The sequence below is a fragment of the Pseudogymnoascus verrucosus genome (assembly GCF_001662655.1).
Source record: "Pseudogymnoascus verrucosus strain UAMH 10579 unplaced genomic scaffold scaffold_45, whole genome shotgun sequence".
In the NCBI taxonomy this organism is placed as follows: domain Eukaryota; kingdom Fungi; phylum Ascomycota; class Leotiomycetes; order Thelebolales; family Thelebolaceae; genus Pseudogymnoascus; species Pseudogymnoascus verrucosus.
The window spans coordinates 20364-38109 of NW_017263696.1; the positions used below are offsets into that span (position 1 = coordinate 20364).

The 17746-nt window shown below is 48.8% G+C and overlaps 8 protein-coding genes across 8 annotated transcripts; 6 read left to right on the forward strand and 2 right to left on the reverse strand.

Moving 5' to 3' along the window:
• The first annotated feature begins 27 nt into the window (after positions 1-27).
• Positions 28-2161, forward strand: VE01_08094 (uncharacterized protein). The gene is made up of 4 exons (XM_018277522.2): positions 28-477; positions 598-1071; positions 1123-1514; positions 1564-2161. The coding sequence occupies exons 1-4, from the start codon at positions 249-251 to the stop codon at positions 2134-2136; spliced, it is 1668 nt and encodes a 555-aa protein (XP_018127514.1). The 5' UTR covers positions 28-248; the 3' UTR covers positions 2137-2161.
• A 1446-nt stretch (positions 2162-3607) lies between these two features.
• Positions 3608-6002, forward strand: VE01_08095 (uncharacterized protein; the record flags this gene model as incomplete). The annotated part of the gene is made up of 7 exons (XM_018277523.1): positions 3608-3726; positions 4242-4659; positions 4712-4733; positions 4778-5256; positions 5308-5453; positions 5505-5675; positions 5732-6002. 7 exons carry the CDS (start codon positions 3608-3610, stop codon positions 6000-6002), a joined length of 1626 nt encoding a protein of 541 aa, XP_018127526.1.
• Positions 6003-7095: 1093 nt separating this feature from the next.
• On the forward strand, positions 7096-8956 carry VE01_08096 (uncharacterized protein). The gene is made up of 2 exons (XM_018277524.2): positions 7096-7812; positions 7867-8956. The coding sequence occupies exons 1-2, from the start codon at positions 7484-7486 to the stop codon at positions 8702-8704; spliced, it is 1167 nt and encodes a 388-aa protein (XP_018127524.1). The 5' UTR covers positions 7096-7483; the 3' UTR covers positions 8705-8956.
• A 204-nt stretch (positions 8957-9160) lies between these two features.
• On the forward strand, positions 9161-9640 carry VE01_08097 (uncharacterized protein; the record flags this gene model as incomplete). Its single annotated transcript, XM_018277525.1, has 2 exons — positions 9161-9253; positions 9296-9640. 2 exons carry the CDS (start codon positions 9161-9163, stop codon positions 9638-9640), a joined length of 438 nt encoding a protein of 145 aa, XP_018127525.1.
• Positions 9641-10234: 594 nt separating this feature from the next.
• VE01_08098 (uncharacterized protein) lies at positions 10235-12208 on the forward strand (the record flags this gene model as incomplete). The annotated part of the gene is made up of 1 exon (XM_018277526.2): positions 10235-12208. The coding sequence occupies one exon, from the start codon at positions 10235-10237 to the stop codon at positions 11981-11983; it is 1749 nt and encodes a 582-aa protein (XP_018127483.1). The 3' UTR covers positions 11984-12208.
• Positions 12209-12285: 77 nt separating this feature from the next.
• Positions 12286-14098, reverse strand: VE01_08099 (uncharacterized protein). The gene is made up of 3 exons (XM_018277527.2): positions 13658-14098; positions 13014-13596; positions 12286-12963 (listed from the first exon to the last, which is right to left on the reverse strand). Exons 1-3 carry the CDS (start codon positions 13775-13777, stop codon positions 12443-12445), a joined length of 1224 nt encoding a protein of 407 aa, XP_018127484.1. The 5' UTR covers positions 13778-14098; the 3' UTR covers positions 12286-12442.
• Positions 14099-14910: 812 nt separating this feature from the next.
• Positions 14911-16588, forward strand: VE01_08100 (uncharacterized protein). The gene has a single exon (XM_018277528.2). The coding sequence runs from the start codon at positions 14958-14960 to the stop codon at positions 16575-16577; it is 1620 nt and encodes a 539-aa protein (XP_018127455.1). The 5' UTR covers positions 14911-14957; the 3' UTR covers positions 16578-16588.
• Positions 16558-17675, reverse strand: VE01_08101 (uncharacterized protein). Its single transcript, XM_018277529.2, has one exon. It carries the CDS (start codon positions 17535-17537, stop codon positions 16629-16631), a length of 909 nt encoding a protein of 302 aa, XP_018127456.1. The 5' UTR covers positions 17538-17675; the 3' UTR covers positions 16558-16628.
• Positions 17676-17746: the final 71 nt, after the last annotated feature.

Sequence of the window (17746 nt, forward strand, 5' to 3'; positions counted from 1 at the left end):
GGGAATGGCCCACAGTAAACACGAACAAGTGCCCGGACTATTTTTCAAACCCCCTCTAGTCGCATTTTGTCTCTGCACGACTTCAAAATCGTAAAAAACATCGAGCCACGTCCATCATGCCGCGTGGGCGAGTGATGCGTAGACCAAGCGCATATATATATTAGCCCACAGCTCTAATTTTGACAATTACCTTTTCGAATTTATACCCGAAGAAGCACACGTAGAGTCGTTCATTTTGAATTCCTAGTATGGTTTCTAATGATTCGACCCCCGCGTCCAATGCTCTCCCACGAACTCATGGAGCCCACTCCAAAGTATCCATGGTCAACGGTGATCTCTCACATCTTATCAATGACGCAAACCACGCCACCCATGCTGAGAAGTCCATGACAACTTATCAGGCGTTCAAAACATACCCTAAGGCCATCATGTTCAGTATTATTCTCTCCACGGCCATTGTGATGGAAAGTTATGACGGTTCGTCTCGGTTTTCCTATTTCATGCATATCGGGGCGGTTAGCATCCTGACCCAACCTCTCCTGTATTACTATTATCTGTTTGTTCATAACATAGTGCTGACTCTCGAAATTTAAAAAGTCCTGCTTCTAGCAAACCTATACGCATCGCCAGGCTTTGCAAAACATTACGGCTCTCTAACAGATGATCCTAAGCACCCGTATCAGATCCCAGCCCCCTGGCAAGCTGGATTGTCTAATGGCGCAGCCGCCGGGCAAATACTAGGTCTTCTTATTAATGGAGTTGTGAGCGAGCGATTCGGCTACCGTAAGACAATGATTGTTTCACTAGCGGCCATGACAGCTTTTATCTTCATCCCTTTTTTCGCCGAGAATCTCATTGTTCTCGCAGTAGGAGAAATTCTTTGTGGGATTCCTTGGGGTGTATTTCAAACTCTCACCACAGCCTATGCCTCTGAGGTATGCCCGACACAGCTTCGAGCCTATCTCACAACCTATAACAACCTCTGTTGGGTCTTTGGGCAACTAATTGGGTCTGGAGTCCTGCGTGCTCATGCGTTAGGGACAGATAAATGGAGCTATAAAATTCCTTTTGGTAATGTGCTCACCGCTTCTAGTGATGGACCTCTATGCTAACGAATCATAGCCATCCAGTGGATCTGGCCAGTTCCCATCTTAATCGGTGTTCTTTTCGCTCCAGAGTCACCATGGTGGCTCGTTCGTCGCGGCAGGATTGAAAATGCCAGGCAAGCTTTGCGGAAGCTGACCTCGTTCAAAGATGGGAACGGTTCGGTCGATGTCAATATTGATCAAACTTTAGCGATGATGGTCATCACTAATGAAACGGAGAAGGCTCTGGAATCTGGCGTCAGCTATCTGGACTGTTTTAAAGGAAGCGATTTACGGCGAACAGAGATTGTATGCGCAACTTGGTCCATCCAGAGTCTCTGTGGAAGTACATTTATGGGATACTCAACGTACTTCTACATTCAAGCTGGCCTTCCCACAGTTAATGCCTTTGATATGTCTATGGCACAGGTAAAACCTTGAACCTACCCCTGACAATTTACACTCTAACAACCTGCAGTACGCCCTGGGAGCCATTGGTACAGTTGGTTCCTGGTTTCTCATGTCTTATGCAGGGCGTCGTACAATCTACATCTATGGTCTCTCAATTTTAACTGTCCTGCTTCTCCTCATTGGGCTCGCCTCCTTCTCGAACAGCACAGCGACACCTTGGGCCATTGGCTCTCTCCTCCTAGCCTACACCTTTATCTACGATACCACGGTTGGGCCCATTTGTTATTCCCTTGTCTCCGAAATGCCATCTACTCGCCTCAAGACAAAGTCCATAGTCTTAGCCCGCTGTGCCTACAATATCTTTGGTATTGTCAATGGCGTAATTACGCCCTATATGCTTAACCCAACCGCTTGGAACTGGAAAGGGAAGAGTGGATTCTTTTGGGCTGGACTCTGCTTCTTCTGTTCCGTTTGGTCTTATTTCAGGTTACCAGAGCCGAAGGGACGCACCTATGGTGAGCTGGACGATTTATTTGCGAGGGGTATTAGCGCGAGGAAATTCAAGGGGGCTGTCGTTACTCTATGGCAGAGCGACGTAGAGGAAAAGGGCGTAGTGGTGCCTGTCGGGGCTAACGTTTGATATAATTCCAAAGCAAACAAAACAGATATCTACCCATGACTCCTGTGCACTCTGCCGATGCTCTAGTTTCAACGATAAATTTCCCGTCACAGAATACAGAGTCTATTGACGTCCCAATGATTAGGCAACATTTCTAAATGTGCAATCAATAACCCTTTCCGCCTGTTTCCCATGCTGCCCTAACTTCCGTAAGGTGATAACGGCTATGAGATGTGCATTCACCGACCACAAAGGGGTCGCTTTCGTAGCTTGTTACTCTACCACTTATTGCTCCTTGGCATCCAAACTCCGCGAAAGTCAATTTTAAAGCCATAGTTTCTCCGCACTTTCCTGGGGGCATCCGTTGCTACCACCCTCCAAATTAAGATCTGGCAATACAGGGCTGTTCATACGAAGGTCCCTGCTTTATATCACCAAAGTTTGTACAATGAGAAAACGTGGAGACGTTTGCCGTTAACGCGCAGGTTTGAGACATTCGTTATATGGACGATGCGATCTCCGCGCACCAGAACACATCCCCGTAGGAGAATACCTCTATGTCTCACTTTCGGGTGTGTCGTGTGTGTCATACTAAAGCCCCTTGCTTCCATGCTAATCCCTAACATTTCTCTATGAGATATGTTTTGGTTTGGGGACGCGAAATGTTATTCAAGATTGTAGCCAGAACTGTATTTATTCTTCGATAGACTGAGAACTACTACATACGACCATAGACTCAAGAGAATTGGGCATCCCGTCCGCTCTGCCATACACAAGCTTGAGATCGGTGGATTAGTAGTTGGGTGGGTGACCACCAGCGAATACCCACTGTTGTATGTTTTTGCCATTTTTTGCCATTTTTTGCTCTTTTGGGCTGGATATGAGGCTGTGGAGAAAGCGTCGGTTTGGCCGCCTAGCCATACTGACCGAGAGTCTAAGTAACTAGCATATCGATCGAAAAGGTAGCCGGGCCAAGCCTGAGCTCTCACCGAGACAATATCTATTTTCGACGTACACGGATCGCTACAGCGCTGGAAATTATAGCAAGCTGGTAAGTTATCTCTTTAAATATGCTCTGAATAACTCTCTTGGAAGATATTACGATTCTGATCATATTCAAAATAGCCTGCTATCGTCGGATCAAACGCTAATGAGCAATCCTCCTTGATAAATTGGCCTGGCCCAGCCGGCCCAAATATGACTCCGGTTCGCGAACAGACAGTATTAGGAAAGCTTTGTCCTGTATATTATAATTCCTAGGCTACGCTACAAATCGAGCTCCACCACTTTCTACTTCTACAACACGGCTAACTTCACCAACATTTCCCCTCAACCCTGGGATGGTGCGTATCACACGTCAGAGCTACCATTGCTCTTTGGTACATACGCCGCGTACGGTGGTGCTTCGACGGCATTCGAGACCGTGGTAGCCTTTCACTGGCAGGACCTGTACTTGGCTTTTATTCGGGATCCAGTAAATGGGTTGCCGGCAATGGGTTGGCCTGCGTATAAGCCGGATGGATCTCCTATGGTATTTGCTGCCAACGGAATTGTGTCACAGCTGGCTCCTATGCTTGAGTTCTCAAATGAGTCTGTCGAGGTCTCGGAAACGTATGCATAATAAGCATGATCGGAAGCACGATATAATTACAATTTTGTTCATTATTGGACTCATTTCTAACTTTGCATTTCAATGGGGCTAGGAATCATGATGCTGTATAATGAGTAGAGGAAGTCTACACAAATCTCGGCTAAACAGATGATGAAGGGACATCAAGCTACTAAGAGCAACTGTGCTTCATTTGAGAAGGCCTATATTTAAGTACTTTCTATCTACATGTTCCCGTGCCACCTCCGCTGCCACGAGGCCATCCCATATGCCTTCCCTACGAGGCTCTGCCAAGATTAGTGTAATAGCTTATGTACGAAATGCTATATTTCTGTAATTGATAGCAACGTAGAATAAAGGGGGGACAGCTCCCATATTTAGAGAGAAGCGGGGTGTGGAATGGGGAAGTTCCCCATGGGCTGGCACCCACTTGGGCCGGCAACCCCCACATTCCCCGCCCATGATAAACTCGGGGGCCCCCTCTCTTTTTTATAAGGCTACTTACTAACAACCTTAGTTTGAGATACACCTCGCAACCCTACTACATCTTCGTGAACTACTTAACCTTGAAACCCAGGTTAACTTCGAAAGTAGCCATGATGAATCGCATTTTAGATGCTTCTCAAGGATTTATCCTCGGTTTGGTATATCTCAAAGTGATTGCTATCTCCTGTATAGCTCTGTTTCTTGCCTGCGCAGTCTCCTACCTTCGAACCGCCAATAAACCCGAGCTCGGCAGTGTTCCTGGACCACGTCTTGCAAGATGTAGCAACTTATGGAGATTACGAAATTCTGTGTCTGGGCTTGCTCCACAGAACTTTCAGAAAGTCCATAAGACTTATGGAAAAGTCGTCCGTACTGGACCAAACCATATCTCCATATCAGATCCCTCTATGATTCCGGTTATATATGGAATTTCGAGCAAATATTCAAAGGTATGCTTTTTGAACAACTATACGTACTATAACTAACAGGGGCTTTAATAAGTCCGCATTTTATAATACTTTAAGTAGGTTCATCACACAATTGTTTTACTATAGCTTATTTATCAAGCACCAACTCTTGAGGACAAGCCTCTGTACAGTATCTTCTCTACGCAAGATCCAAAGCACCATAGAGCCCTGAGAAGTGGTATAGCACAGAAATACTCGTTATCGTCGCTGCTCCAGCTCGAACCACTCGTGGACGAGGTTACGCAGAGCTTTGCTAAAAAAATGCGAGCTTTTAGCAACCCACCACTAGACGCTTCGCAACCTTATACAGCCAAAATTGTCGACATTGGAGAGTGGCTACAGTTCTATGCCTTTGACGTGATCGGTTCTATCACCTTTAGCAAGACATTTGGCTTCCTAGACGCAGGCTTTGACTACACTAGAGTTATTGAGGGGATAGACTTTGGACTTAAGTACGCCGGGCTCATTGGGCAAATTCCATCCTTCCATCCATGGCTGTTTGGAAGCCCAATGCTGCAGAAGATTATAAGTTATATCCCAGGCGCAGAAAAAAAGGATCCGATACGAACAGTCTTACAGGTAACGGGTCACTGTCGTGGCGTTGTATTGCGCGGCTGATATTTTACCTAGATGATAAAAGATGCCCTAGCAACCGTCGACACAACTTCAAAAGAAACCTCACATGAGGACTTCCTAACCTTTTTGCAGAAACAGAACGAGAACGGAAGCTCAAAAATGAGCCAGAAAGATATGATGAACCACTTGTTTGTTAATCTGTAAGTTTACTTGAGAACGACGATTTACGAACTGCTCTCATTGTGAAACAGCCTTGCAGGGAGCGACACGACTGCCATTTCTCTCCGATCAATATTCTATTTTTTGATGAAGAATCCGCGCACATTATCCAAATTGCAGGCAGAGATCTTTGCTGCGGATCAAGCTGGAATGTTCTCGGAAACTATCACATACGCCGAAGCTCAAAAGCACATCCCTTACCTGTAAGTGCTTCTTGAGACATTACCCTATCGTCCTAAGCCAGTCTAAGATTACCCAGCGCTCTTGTTATCAAGGAATCACTTAGGCTACACCCTGCTGTGGCTCTTATGTTAGAACGAATCGTGCCCCAAGGCGGGTTAACGCTTCATGGGCATTACTTGCCTGCTGGCACAATCGTTGGTATCAACGCATGGGTTGTTCATTATGACGAAGATGTTTTTGGAGACCATGTTCATGAATTCCGCCCTGAGAGGTGGGAAGAGAGTAAGGACCCAGTGAAGATCGAGCAACTAAAGAGGATGGAAAGAAGCTTTTTAGCCGTACGTTAACAGCCATGTCTATGTTCTCAAAAGGATTCACATTAATCGTAGTATATAGTTTGGTCACGGGTCGAGAACTTGTATCGGTGAGTCTACTTACCCCTTAATATTTATCTCGACGCATCTATGGACAAAGTCTAACTATCCATCCACTACTATAGGGAAAAATATAAGCCTCTTAGAAATGAGTAAGTTTGTGCCGCAAATACTGCGCGAGTTCAGAATGGAGTGGGCGGGAAAGGAAGAGTGGACTGTTAATTCGACCTGGTTCGCTAAACAATCCGATGTTCTCGTAAGACTGCACTCTATATGACACCCTAAGCACATTGTCACGATTACTGGGTGCTCTTGTAGTAGTTAGGTGGGTGACCACTAGCAAATACTCAATGTTGTATGTTTTGTTATTTTGTTGCTCTTTTGGGCTAGCAACGTGACGATGGAGCAAGGGTCTCTTTGGCCAGCTTGTAGTAACTATATTGTCGACGTTACTCGCATAGACGAACGTGAAGTGAGCCAAGCCAGAGCCCTCGCCGAGACGGTATCTATTTTCGGCGTCACCCCTATCCTATAATTCCGCGGATCCATCCTAACCATGCGGTGCTTTGAGGGCATTTACGGTGTTACTGTGGGGCTTCGCCGAATGATTTTCTTGCCATTAGTCAGATATCTGGTCATCGTGCTCGAAAATCTCGAAAATCGGAAGGGATATAAACGCTTGAATGAAAATCGCTGGCCTCGTGACCGGTGGCGCGGCGGCAGTGCTGGGCGGCCGGAGGGCGGGAGTAAGTTGGGTCCGTCGCTCCGGTTATTCCCGTCACTGTTATACCGCTCGTTTGGGAGACAGATAGGGGCTTAGACGGTCGGTTTTTTATTGTGGGATGGGGGTGTTTGGTATCATGATATAAGGCAGAGAGTATTATTTAATTATTTGAGGAGATATATCGTTTTTTTCTATTGTTGAGACTTGATCGTAGATATTTAATTATACGAAAGTTCATGGCCGCAAACGACCACGCTCAGGTAAGCCGGAGTAACTCGGGATCAATCGACCCTCAATCCTGAAACTTCCTCCCCAAGCCACTGACGAACGCAACGTCCCATACAAATGTCCAATTATTGATTCGGCGTCTGCTATTCCCGTAGAAAATAGCAATATTTTATTTGGTGAATCTGACTCAGAGGTAGTGCACTGCCAATGCAATTGCTTTCTTTACGAGTACCTTCCCGTACTATTCCCATTTCCTTACTATTCCCGTTCCAACATTCCTTCCCTGTCCCAATCGCGTCAGTTTGGACTCAGCCCTGCCGCTGTCAATATTTGATATATAAGACTCAGATCTCAGCTGTCTGAAGCCTCATGTAGGTTCTATATCGCCACCATTCTTCAAGTCATTACACCTTTACACTCCACTCTACACATTACAAGTTCAACTTGTTCACGTCACTACTATACTGGTAGTTGATACTACTACTCCAAACACACATACGTCATGTCAACAAACATGATCGCGGCACGAGCGCCCATGCTCACAGCACACGGGGCTATGCTCCCCAGGATGTCCATGGCAACATCAAGACTCTGCCTCACGCCAATCTACAACACCAACGGGCGCACTCCCCAGCAGTCCCGCCACCTGAGTCTCGCAGCAAGGCCAGCCAGGCCAGTCCCGCACCACGCCGCCCGCCCAAGCCTCCAGCAACAACCCCTCTCAAAAAGGCAATTCAGCACCACTACCCCGCCACAGCTCGAGGAGAAATACTTCCCAGAGCCAAAACACCACCTCATCCGCACTACGCACCCAGCATGGGAGCACCCAGGGTATGCCCTCCAAACCCCCCCGTCCACGTGACGACTCACTGACCCCCCTCCCAGATTCACAGAGGAGCAGATGAGGACCAACATCCGCTTCGAGCACCGCATTCCCGAGGACATGTCGGACCGCTTCGCGCTCTTCCTCATGCGCATGTTGCGCAAAGGCACCGATATCGCCACGGGATACTCCCACGACGTCACCGTCGCCGCTACAGCCTCCGACCCCACGGCGCTGGAGTCCACAAAGCCCTACAAGATGTCGGAGCGCAAATGGCTGATCCGCTTCATCTTCCTCGAGTCCGTGGCGGGCGTTCCCGGGATGGTGGCGGGGATGCTGAGACATTTGAGGAGCTTGAGGAGGATGCAGAGGGATAACGGATGGATTGAGACGTTGCTTGAGGAGGCGTACAATGAGCGCATGCACCTCTTGACGTTCTTGAAGATGGCGGAGCCGGGGTGGTTTATGAAGTTGATGTGTCTTGGTGCCCAGGGCGTTTTCTTCAACTCCATGTTCCTGGCGTACCTTATCAGTCCCCGCACCGCGCACAGATTTGTTGGGTACCTCGAGGAAGAGGCGGTACTGACGTACTCGCTTGTGCTTGCCGACTTGGAGGCGGGGAAACTGCCAAAGTGGGAGGGCATGCAGGCGCCTGATATTGCGATTGAGTACTGGAAGATGCCGGAGGGAAAGCGAACGGTGAAGGATCTCATCTTGTATGTGCGCGCCGACGAGGCGAAGCATAGGGAGGTGAATCATACGCTGGGAAATCTGAAGCAGGAGGAGGATCCGAATCCATTTGTGAGCACCTACTTTGATGCGGGGAAGCCACATCCAGGCAAGGGAATTAAGAAGGGAGAATATAAGGGGACGGGGTGGGAGAGGGATGAGGTTATTTGAGGGGGGTTTCTTCATCGTTTGATGTCTTTTTTATTCTTTAAGGGGAGTTATTTGGGCGTTTCGGGACTGTTGGGCGATGGGTAGACGGGGATATTGTCCCCAATTCTCCTCTCTGGGAGTTTACGGGGTGGGATTTGATTGTAAGACAGCGTTTGTTTCTAGCTTTACAAAAAGAAAGACTGTGTATCCACACTGCGCCGAAGATGCGTAAAGGGGCTATAGATAGACTATAGATGTTTTTAGACGCAAGCCAACCTTCATAATAGAAATTCTCACAATGACCCATCATCCCTAACGTGCCTACTCCTTCCCCACGTAAATATAGAGTCTACATATCATACCTGAGTCGCCCTTTCCTCACGGACTATTCAAAGATCGATATTATGTCAATTGAACGGAAGGGCATCGAACTATGATAACCTTCATCCTGCAGCGCTCGATCGGATGATGGAGGGTATGGCTAAGAAGAGTCAGAAGCTGTGGAGCGTTATTGTGTGTGTGCAGGTTAGCTTGCAGAGCTTGGAAGTTGCCGCCAAGGGGTATAAGGAGGTAGAGAGTGAGAAAATGGAGAATGCATGATTGATGTGCCAGAGACTGTTGCCGTTGGTTGATGGGTTGTTGGAGGCGTATGATGTGATGGCGGGGTTGGTGAATGTTGCGGGGAAGGAGGATCAGGACGGCATCTTGCGTGACTTGAAGGGAGGGCCGGACGAGAGGAGGGAGGTGGTGGCAAAGTTGATGAATATGTTGTCGTTGTGGAATTGGTCGACTCAATGGGTGACTCAGCTGACGGTGTTGAGGGAGGCGGTGGTGAGTGTGAGGGAGGAGGTGTCCGATAAGATGATCATTATGACTATGGAGCGGAATACTGTGAATCCGACAGCAGGGGAGGAGGGGGCATACAAGGAGGCAGAGATGATGAATCTGCAGAACTGAGGAGGTGCGAGTTTAAGTTCGATACTTTCGGTTGGTTGGCTGTGATAGGCTCCTATTGCACGATTGTCTCGCAAGACACAAGGGCACAGCGATGAAACAAAAATAGACATTGATACTATTCTTCAATGATATCTCTTACCCCTTTATCCCCCTTTTTAAAATCGTTGTCAAAGGAAACCGCCATCCCCATCCGGCGCCCTGTCCCTCCTAACAAAGGCTCAGAACCATCAAAGCCACCCCGTCCGAGTCCGAAAACAGCCCTCGAAGTATTCTGTAAAGAATCTCTTGTCCCTCACTGACTCGCTCTTTGATCCCAACTTCCTCTCCTTTCATTGCTCTGTCTCGTATCCCCTGCTTTCATACACAATTTTCATTTATTATCCCCTACTTTCATCCGAGTATCGATTGAAATTCTCCATTCCTTCTCTAGTAATATTCCCCATTTCCTTAACAGAGTTTGATACTCAGTACTCCATAATTCCCAGAACGAGTTTGATACTCGGAAAAGGTTCGAAATTGTCGCTATACACCCACATAATACAACATAATACATCACCAACAACACAACACAATACAGCAACAACACCGCCCAAAATGGCTCGCCGAATCCAACGCGAACGCGACCCCAGGATAACCCGCATAACCCGCGCCGATGCCCGCGCCAACCCCGCTGTCCAAGCCGCCATAAACACCAGCGTGCTCGCCGCCCGAGGCCTCGCTGAGCCGCCCACATCCGCAGAAACAGCCGCCATCGAACAAAGCGTCGTGGATGCGCGGAACAATCATCCACCGCCACCGCCAAGGGAGACGAAGGAGGAGAGGCGTGTAAGGAGAGATAAGGAGAAGGCAGAGGCTGCCAAGAAGAATGCTGAGAGGGCTGTTAAGAAGGCCGCTGAGGCTGCTGAGGCTGAGGCTGCTGAAGCTGCTAAGGCTATTGAGGCTGTTGAGGCTGTTGAGGCTGCAAAGGCTCTTGAGGCTGTTGAAGCTGCGGAGGCCCTTGCGGCCATTAAAGCCGCTGAAGCTGAAGCGGCGAAGAATAAAGGTGGCAAAGGTAGCAAAGGTGGCAAAGGTGGCAAAGGTGGCAAAGGTGGTAAGGGCAAGGATGTGATCAGCGACACCAAGCTCAAAAGGCGGCTGAAGGGCGTAAAGTGGGAAGATCTTAGCGCGGAAGTTAAAGCGGAACTGCGTGCCTTCGTCGGGGCGGGAGGGAGTGTAGAGGGGTGGGAGAAAAAGCGGGCGGAGAAAGAGGCTTTGGATATACTTACTGAGCAAATTGGATATGAGTCTTCGGAGGAGAGCGGAGAGGAGGAGAGTGGAGAGGAGGAGGGTGGACAGGAGGAGGGTGGAGAGGAGGAGGGTGAAGAGGAAGAGGGTGGAGAGGAGGGTACCGAGGAGGGAACCGAGGATACTGACGAAGAGTATGAGGATGCGGAGGGTGGTACTGAGCCGGAGACCGAGAGTGAACCGGAGGTTGAGGGCGAAGAGGAGTATGGCCCCGATACTATTTCTTGTCCTGGGAGTACGGATATTGAGAGTGGTTTGGAGAGCGACAATGTCGAGGAGGATGGCATCAAATGGCACTGTGTCAACCCGAGGTCTCCCCCTACGACTGGAAACCAGACAGCCCATATCAACGGCGGCAGCTCAAACACTAAATATTCCAGGTTGGATCCAAATAAGTCGTTCAGGAAGAATGCGGTAGGGAAGAAGCGCAAGCCCGATGACTCGCCCGAGGAAAAGCCTGCGAAGAAGACCAAGCTCGACGACTATTCTGGCGGCAAAGTGATTACATGCTTTGGGCCAATAGACTACATTCCCAAACGTCGGGATATAGGCGCAAAGACAGCTGTGCCGAAAGATCCTCCCAAGGCGAAGAAACCTTCCAAGGCGAAGAAACCCACCAAGGCGAAGAAACCCTCCGGGACGAAGCGCAAGGGCGGTGAGTTGCCCGAGCCAAACCCCTCGGGGAAGAAGCGCAAGGGCGACGAGTTGCCCGAGCCAAACCCCTCCGGCAAGAAGCACAAGGGTGACGAATTGCCCGAAGCAAACCCCTGGAAGAGGGGTAAGCGCGAGGAGACCATTATCTGCAGGTTTCCAGAACTTCCGACAGCAAAGAGTAAACGTGACGAGGGCATCATCTGCGCCTTACCATCAAGCTGGGGTATCGAGCGCCGGGAGCGACGCGCGAAGGAAGCCGTATTGGCTAACGCGGAGAAGAGCTCGGACAGGAAGCGTAAGAGTGACGAGGCGACTGAAAAGGAGTCGTCGAGGAAGAGAGTGCGTGAGGAGGAGCCGAATGGTTCGAAGAAGGGTGCGGGTAAGAAGGTGGGGTGGCTTTGGTGAGGTGTTTGATGAAAGGTTTGAAGTATGGGTTGTCTGTTTGGCGTTTGATGGGGTTGATTTGTTGATGTATGATAGATAGTGTTTTGTTTGTTTGTTTTCATAGATTTGTTTACTGCGCTCGAGTTGGTGTTCTTGGGTGTTGGTTATAGTTGTGTATTTTGCTTTCTGTGTGAATAGCGTTAGTTTAAGGAATCTTCGTTTTTATTTGGCTTACCTGACTCTGCCATTGTGATGTAATATATCGTTATGCTATAGTAGCAAAGTCTCACAAAGTAAGATCATCAGTATTGTGCGATTGCTTTGCTTCAAAATTGATCTTGTCATTGTAAAGCCCCTGGTATGATTTGAGCATGGAAGACAAGCGGATGAGCCTCTGCTATCCGCACAGGTATTGAACGCCGTCCCATCAAGAAAATACACAGTATAATACACACACCCACCTCACACTCCTCCAACCCATCAGATCGTCGCCCCATCCTCAGGTAAGTCCTCAATAACCCTCTCCACCATCTCCATCAACTGCTCCACATCCGGCCTCTCTCCCGGCTCAACCTTCAAGCACGCCCTCACCACCTCACGGATCCCATCATTGATCCCCGTATCCTCCTCCTGCCCCGCCTGATTCTTGCCTTTCTTCTGGCCACCAGCTCCCTCATCGGGGAAGCGCCAGTCCCCGCTCAACACGCAGATACTCAGACTACCGCCCGTCTCATCAGAGCGCATCTCGAATGGCGACTTGCCCACCAGACACGCGTACAGCGTGCAGCCTAGCGACCAGATGTCGACCTTGGTGTCGATTGTCGAACCAGTCTTGACGTCGAAGAGCTCAGGCGCACGGTATGGCATTGTTGAGTGCTCGGCTGCTTGGTCTTGGATGGCGAGGGCTAGAGAGCGAGATGTAACTGGTGTGGGCGAGGGTTGGAGAGATCCAAGATCCATGAGGATGGGCTGTGTACCATCGTCGTCGATCATGATATTTCCTGCTGGGCGTTAGACATTGCCACCTTGCTCTCGAATCAAGACTGCTTACCTGGTTTAATATCCCGATGTGCGTATGCGCGAGCACCACCGGGCGCAACACCCTCTTGGCTCTGTGTCACCTCATCGTCCATCAATGGCTCGTGCTGCTCGCGATCCGACTCTTCGCCCCTGCCTCTCCTCCTCCCTCCTCCAGCTGCCTGAGCCGCATCCTCATCTGCCTCTGCCGCTTCAGCGCGTAACCTCTTCGCCTTGCCCGCGCCCTTCCCTCCGACTTTATACTCATGCATGGCCTTGAGGGCCTTGCACACGCCCAGGAACAGGACCATGAGCTTCTTCTCCGGGAACTTGGCGTGGTTGACCAGGTTGGCATTGATGAGGTCTTGCAGGTTGCCGCGCCTGTAGTAGGGTAGCAGGATGTATACTGTCTTCGCGCTTGGGTCGGAGCGGTCGGCTGATATGGAGTGGTCGATGGCGTGGATGATGTTCTGGTGGGGGGTGAAGAGCGCGTAGGCTTCGACTTCCTTCATTGCTTGCGCGACGGATTCTTGGCCGAAGGGGCAGCGGATCTTTTTCAGCGCGTAGAGCGCCTCATTCGACGTATCTTGGACGAGGTAGACATAGGAGAAGCCGCCCTATGTTTGCATTAGCTGTGTCCGAATAGGAGGGAGGGGTTTGGGGAACAAGGGGACGTACCTCTCCAAGCAGCCGGAGGATCTTGAAGCTCCTGCTGTTGATCTTGAGTGTCGGCGACCCGGGAAAGCATGACATGCAATTTGTGAGGGTGTAGATGAGGTCGAGGACGTATTGCGCCATGGTGATTGAGCTGTAGAAGCCACGCGTTCAGTACTATGGTGTCGAAGCCGGCGGCGCTCAAAGAGCAATTGAAAGGCCGCGATGGGTGATTGTCCCGAGCAAAATGTTACGAAACAGGTCGCAAATGCGCTGGAAGAGAGGTCGATGTTATCTTGGGGCGTTTTCTAATTATAGGTGTTGTAAATCAAAAAGGTTTGGTGGAGGATTGGGATGGATGATCTTCAGAAAGTAATCCTCAGCCTCAACCTTGTCCGCCGCAGTCGTCAGCGTAACCCACGACGTTCCCGCCATGCACGGCCTAGCCCGACTGGGAGTTCTACAACATTACGGGCAGATGCAGCGGCAGTGCATCAAAGCACATTCAGTGAGGTGGGTAGCTAAGAGGGTTAAGAATGATTATCAAAGATTATAATACATTTAAAATGTGAATTTACCTTCCCTCCTAGAGAACCCATGCACTTCTGTGGGATGCCGTAGATATATATATATACTTTCGAAAGTGTGAACGTTGTCTTTGATTTATACTCGGGGTGGGAAAGAATATGTTGTTGGAACAAAACATGAACGCATTTTGGTTACATGGTCCCAATATTAAGTCCTCATCCTCAAAGATAAATAAAAAATATGATGACAACGATGACTTTCACGCTGTTGTCTAGTATAAGATGCTGAAGAAGGTCATCAAGATGGTGAGAAATGAGAAGCCCGCCCAGTAAACTCGAGACACTGTCAGTAAGCGAGTCTACGTGATATGAAGCGGGAAAAAGGGACTGAAATGCAAAATAGAGACAGATAGGCAAGAGCGAACGACGAACAACAAACGGGTCGCTCTTGCTAATTTATATATCTTCGTAAAGTAGATATCCGATAGAAGCTTAAAACTAAACTAAAAAAAATAAAAAGTCCAAAAATTGGTAGCTTCTCTTTGATTGAGCGTGTCATCCTTAGTGCAGGGGCCATGCTAATCTTCTCTGTATCGTTTCAAAGTTGACCAAAATACCCGTAAAGGCAAATTGTAGTGAGTTATTTAGGCAGATAGGGTTATAATGAGTCCCTGGGCTATGCACCACCATAAACAACATACATTCCTGCGAAACACTTAATAACACTAAGTAAATGTGCACCTCATCTTTCCCAAGTGTATCAATACAATAATCTTTTCGACCAAGGCTATCTCGATATGACCAATCTATCAGCCCCTGACGAGAGGTTCACAGTTTTCAGCGATCGCCAGAAGATCTTTCTTACCATCATCCTGAGCCTTGCTAACCTTGCGTCTCCCCTGGCTGCCACGAGCTACGTCCCACTACTGCCGCTCTTAAGTAGACTCTTTTCTACAAGTCTAGAAGCCATAAATCTTAGTGTCACTGTCTACGTGATATTCCAAGCGATATCGCCATCTCTGTTTGCCCCTTACGCAGACGTCCACGGTCGCCGTCCTGTCTTCCTTATCACATATTGCCTGTTCACCCTCGCATCTCTTGGCCTCGCCCTCAATGGTACTAAGTCATACGCTGGACTTCTAGTACTGAGGGCGCTGCAAAGTCTAGGTGCTAGTGCTGTACTCAGTCTCAGCTATGGCGTCGTGGCAGATGTTGCGATACCCTCAGAAAGGGGCAAGATGCTGGGTCCGATCGGGGCAATAGGAAACCTTGGAGTTTGCATTGGACCTGTAGTGGGAGGATCAATTGCCTTCGGAAGTGGAAATGTTAAGTGGGTATTCTGGTCTTTAGTGATCTTTGGAGGTGCGATGACCCTTGCGACTGGCCTAGTTTTTCCCGAGACTGGAAGGAACATTGTGGGAAATGGTGGCACACCTCCCACGGGTTGTTACCGAACTTGGTGGCGGGCTCTCTTCAGTCAGGAAGAAGGAAATGATGACGAAGCTATCCCAAGTGCTAGCAATAACGTCTTCGTTGTTGAGGCCCCAAGAGACAAAGCGATACAACATCGCTGGACGGTCTTGCTCCCCAAAAACCCATTTTTCGGGATTCGAATTATATTCTACAAGGACGCAGCTTTGGTTTTGTTTTTGAGCTCTATCTTCTATGCCACATACTATTGCATCCAGGCGTCTATTTCAGTAATTTTTGAGTCGACCTACTCGTTTAATGCTCTTCAAGTTGGGTTGGCATACCTCCCAGGGGGCCTCGGATGCATCATAGGCGCCACCTTCACTGGCAGTTTTATGGATCACAACTACAGAGTTACGGCTAATGAAATGGGACACGAGGTTGACAAGATTAAAGGTGATAACATGATGGATTTTCCAATTGAGAGAGTGCGCACAAGATTCTGTTTGCACTTTTTGGTTTTATACACAGCAGCATTTGTAGGATATGGGTGGGCTGCCGAAACACATACTCACTTCTCTGTGTGTCTCATATTACAAGCTGTTTTGGGACTTTTTTGCATGCTCTTCAACATCGTATCACAAGCTCTCCTTATCGACATCTTTCCTGCAAACTCCAGTGCAGCTGCTGCTACAGGGAATCTTGCGAGATGTAGCCTCACGGCAATTCTCATATCTGTACTTCAACCAGGTCTTGACAAAATGGGTCGAGGCTGGTACTTTACACTGCTAGGCTTACTCAGTGGCCTTGGTGGCATTGTGGTCGTTCTCCTCATACGCTCAAGGGGACTACAGTGGCGAACTGAGAGGACAAAAGGGTCCCAAGAAGCCAAGTCTCCCGATAGTCCTCGTGGTAGCAACACTAATGTTTTGGACATTAAGCATTCACTAGATGAGATAAAGCACAGTCAATCTCAGGATGTTTGTGATGTCGAGAAGGCCTCCTAGTCGTATTATAGGGGAGTAACTAAAATATACTAAACTCATTAGTAAATAACTCTATTTACCCACTACAGGAAAATAATTTTCCCAGTGATGCTCTTCCTTAAACCCTAGCACTTCCTTTACTTTCACATTAGACATTGGTGCCTCAAACTCGCCCATCTCGCGCGTAAACGGGGTATTGGGGCACTGCTCCTTTAGAAACTTCATTGTCGAGTTCTTGCTCGTAATCGAGTCATTCGTTGCGTTAAAAACCTGGAACCCCAATCCCGATTTCTCCAACCCCAAATTGCAAATCTGCCCCAAATCCCTCGCATCCGTGTATGACCACGAATGGTTCTTCCACTTCTGCGGCTCATTGACATAGCTGTGGAACAGATCGTCTTTGTACTCATGCGGCTCAATTACGTTGCCAATGCGTAGGCAGTAGATGTCGACGTCAAAGCGGCGTGCGAAGCCCCGTGCAATCCGCTCAATGCACATCTTGGAGATGGCATAGGTGTCCATGGGATTGACGTCAATTTCCTCGTCGATGGGGAAAGACTCATAGTCGATGTCACCGGACGCGAACGCAACGCCGTATACGCTCCCCGTGCTTGCGAGGATGATCTTCTTGACACCAAGCTTGCAGGCTGCATCAATAACATTGTAGGCCGAGAGGGTATTTATGCGAAATGTCTCGTCATCAGTGCAGAGCATGTTGCGTGCCATGCCGGCGAAATGGATTACAGCATGTGGAGTTGGAGGAGTTCCCGGTGGGTTTGGCGATGAGAGTTTGAATTGTCCGCAGAGGGCGTTGAATACTTGGCCGGGTTGCGTGAGGTCTGTTTTGAGGGTATAGACATTAGGCTGATTCAGCGGCTCGAGGTCGAGGTTTAAGACTTCATGGCCTTTCTTAAGGAGCTCGGGAATGACATGTCGTCCCGCTTTGCCAGAACCGCCAGTGAAAATAACTCGCTTGCCCATTTTCTAGAAGTATGTGAATTGTCACAATTTGAAAGGGATAGGATATAGATAGAAGCTAATCTTCTCAAGATTTTGAAGAGAGTGCGACTGAAGCTGAGGCTGACACAACCCCGCACTTGCCAAAAGCATGGGGTGATCTTAGCCGCAACTTGTCGACTCTCAACCCCATAGTTACAGCACGGATTGATTGGATGCATGCCACTGTTGTC